The following is a 2,553-nucleotide window of genomic DNA, read 5'->3' as shown; positions in this document are numbered from 1 at the left end:
GGGGGGGGGGGGGTTGTCATGTGACACAGCAGCCACAATAGCACTCATGTTTTATTTATTTTCCTTTTTATTCGAAACATTACAAAACACATTAACTATATCATGAAATATCTCGATTCTCACCTTTATAGATAATGTTAGTTGATCTATAGTGGGCGATGGTCAAAGTAGCCTAATAATGTAGTCTATTAACTATACATAAAAACCTGTGTTTATTTAAGTAACAGATATGGGTGTCATGCCATAGCCTAAAATATTTTTAATACGACTGACTTTAACAGTCAAGATGGCGCCGAGCATGGCAGCCGTGTTGTGTGGAGCACGCTCCCAAGAATTTCACTCACCAAGGCATATGTGCTGTGGTGATGTGACAATAAAAGTTATTTGATTTATATTTAATGTGAATTTAACATTGAAAGTTAATGTGAATAAAAACATTGTAAGTTAGGCTACTTATCATAACACTTTCATTGTACAGAAAGAGAGCAAAGAAATTTACTTGATCAAAGAACATTTTCACTGACAGTCTAGAGTTCAAGCTCTCTCAAAAACTCCCATTAAAATCACTGAAGCTGTTTACACTGTGAAATGAATATCTTACTTACAGAGTCATACACACATCTGCAGTTTGTTGTTTATAACCAGAGAATTCGCCAGAAAGAGGTATTCAGACAGCGAGCGAGTGAACAAAACACAGGCATTTTAGCGATGACTCATCTGAACGCCTCTGATTGGCCATTGCACTCATAAGCTCAACAGCATCGTGTGTGATTGTTTATAATGCGCAGTGCTGTAAAACGCATCTGTATCTGGCTCAGTGCCAGACAGCGAACGCAGATTTGAATTTTAACAGCTGATGATATGACGCGCTGAACAATTTAATCATGCTGGTGTGATTGTTTCAAATATAGAAAATATTATTCGGTTATTTTTTGTCTTTTGGAAGCTGCATTCAAAATCCACTTGGCTCTAAAATCACTTTGAATGGCCATGACGCCTCTGCTTGTATACTTGTAGAATTTCTCTGCATTCTTAAAATGCTCAGGTCTTTATCAAAGCACCAGCATGATTTGTCACACTAAAGTCGTAAGAATCTCACCTCTGCTCTTTCCAGAAACACCCCGGACCCCGCACAGGAAAGTCAAGGTGTGGGCTTCAGTAAGGCCATACTCCGAGCCCTGTCTGCAGTGTGTGTGCGCTCACCAGGATACGGCACAAGGTCCACTCATGCTAGTCCTACTCTTACTTCTTTCTCTCTCCATAGAGCAGGGTGACACTCAACCAATTCATGCTGCACTTTCTATTTTACCTCCAATTTTGAAGTTTGACCAGTGTCATATTTTTGTCTCTCAGGACCAATACAGTCATCCTCATCGACCGAGAGGGAAGCGTGAGCTTTACGGAGCGCACCATGCTAAACTGTGACCTCACCCAGTGGAGCACAAATAGCTTCCACTTCAAACTGCAAGAATGAGGGCCAGATGCCAGGCCAGGGGAAGAAGACTCTCACGCTGTGCCTTTATCCAGCCACTATCTGCTCAAGCCATGCACCACTGTTTCTACCAATATGAACATCAAGATTTAATTCAGACTTTCCAGTTGAAATAGGAAAGTGGTTAATTATTGCTACTGCTCTGTTCTGTTCTGTTCTGAGAGGAAGCTTGGTAGCACGTTCTTTTTTTCTAGGTAATTGTTCTTTCTAATAACCAATGGCTCATGAGAAGGCTCACAAGGAATCTGCAGCCACAAACATCAGATTTCCATACAGTTTACAAGACAGACACAGAATTCCAGATTTCTTTCAGATCAGTTCAAAAAGGTGCGCAGATTCCGTCTGAATCTACTCATGAGGTGTGACTTTGAGTTCATGTCATTCAATCTGCAATTACTAATGAATATATAAGTGGATAAGTATGAAGAATGTAAAATGTTATTCATCATCCACTGAATCCCAAACAAACTGTCATTGGCATGAAATGCTGTTGGACAGAATCGTTTAAGGAACAAGATGTCTACTGCCAAAGAATGATTGTGTCAGTCACAATCCTTATGAACACAAGAAAATAAATCGTCTTCATAATCTTGCACAATGTAAACTGTACTTGCTATTCAGTGTGGTAGTGATCCACTGTAATACCTTTCACTCAGGAACACCCTGAGAGCTACTGCCAAAAAAAATTGAGACAATTTTTCTTCTTTTTCTTCATCTTAAATTGAAAGGATGTTTTTTTTGTGTGTCATATTAAATGAAACCATTTTGATTTCACTTCGAAAGTGTTGAAAGTTTGAAGTCTGTATGGTTTGGTATTTCCATTGCTGCTTTCATAATCTTATCTGATTTCTAATATGAAGGCATCAATGCATTTTGTCAGCTGTCAGGAATCCAATATGATCTTGTCATTTAAAGTCACGTCTATGGTTAATAACAGTGTGCCCGAAATGTAGTATTCAGCTTTTAAATGACAGTTGCGGCCTCTTGGCTTTTTGTTATTTGTGTGTGTGTGTGTGTGTGTGTGTGTGTGTGTGTGTGTGTGTGTGTGTGTGTGTGTGTGT

General features: G+C 39.3%; 1 protein-coding gene and 1 long non-coding RNA gene across 2 annotated transcripts in view; one reads left to right on the top strand and one right to left on the bottom strand.

Moving 5' to 3' along the window:
• LOC107672766 (transport and Golgi organization protein 2 homolog) overlaps positions 1–2,531 on the top strand; it is a 23,257-nt gene extending 20,726 nt beyond the window's left edge. The window contains exons 6-7 of the mRNA XM_016466115.1: positions 1,115–1,219; positions 1,354–2,531. Of these exons, the coding sequence (XP_016321601.1) occupies positions 1,115–1,219; positions 1,354–1,474 (226 nt within the window). The 3' untranslated portion in view covers positions 1,475–2,531. The remainder of the gene's footprint in view (positions 1–1,114; positions 1,220–1,353) is intronic.
• The window catches only part of LOC107672767 (uncharacterized), a 19,855-nt gene continuing 18,053 nt past the window's right edge, over positions 752–2,553 (bottom strand). Inside the window, exon 3 of the long non-coding RNA XR_001632342.1 lies at positions 752–1,002. This is a non-coding gene — a long non-coding RNA (uncharacterized LOC107672767). The remainder of the gene's footprint in view (positions 1,003–2,553) is intronic.

This window comes from Sinocyclocheilus anshuiensis, unplaced genomic scaffold, assembly GCF_001515605.1.
Source record: "Sinocyclocheilus anshuiensis isolate Anshui unplaced genomic scaffold, SAMN03320099.WGS_v1.1 scaffold88, whole genome shotgun sequence".
Classification (NCBI taxonomy): domain Eukaryota; kingdom Metazoa; phylum Chordata; class Actinopteri; order Cypriniformes; family Cyprinidae; genus Sinocyclocheilus; species Sinocyclocheilus anshuiensis.
Note: the sequence above shows the minus strand (reverse complement) of the source record. Positions and strands in the feature narration are given on the sequence as shown.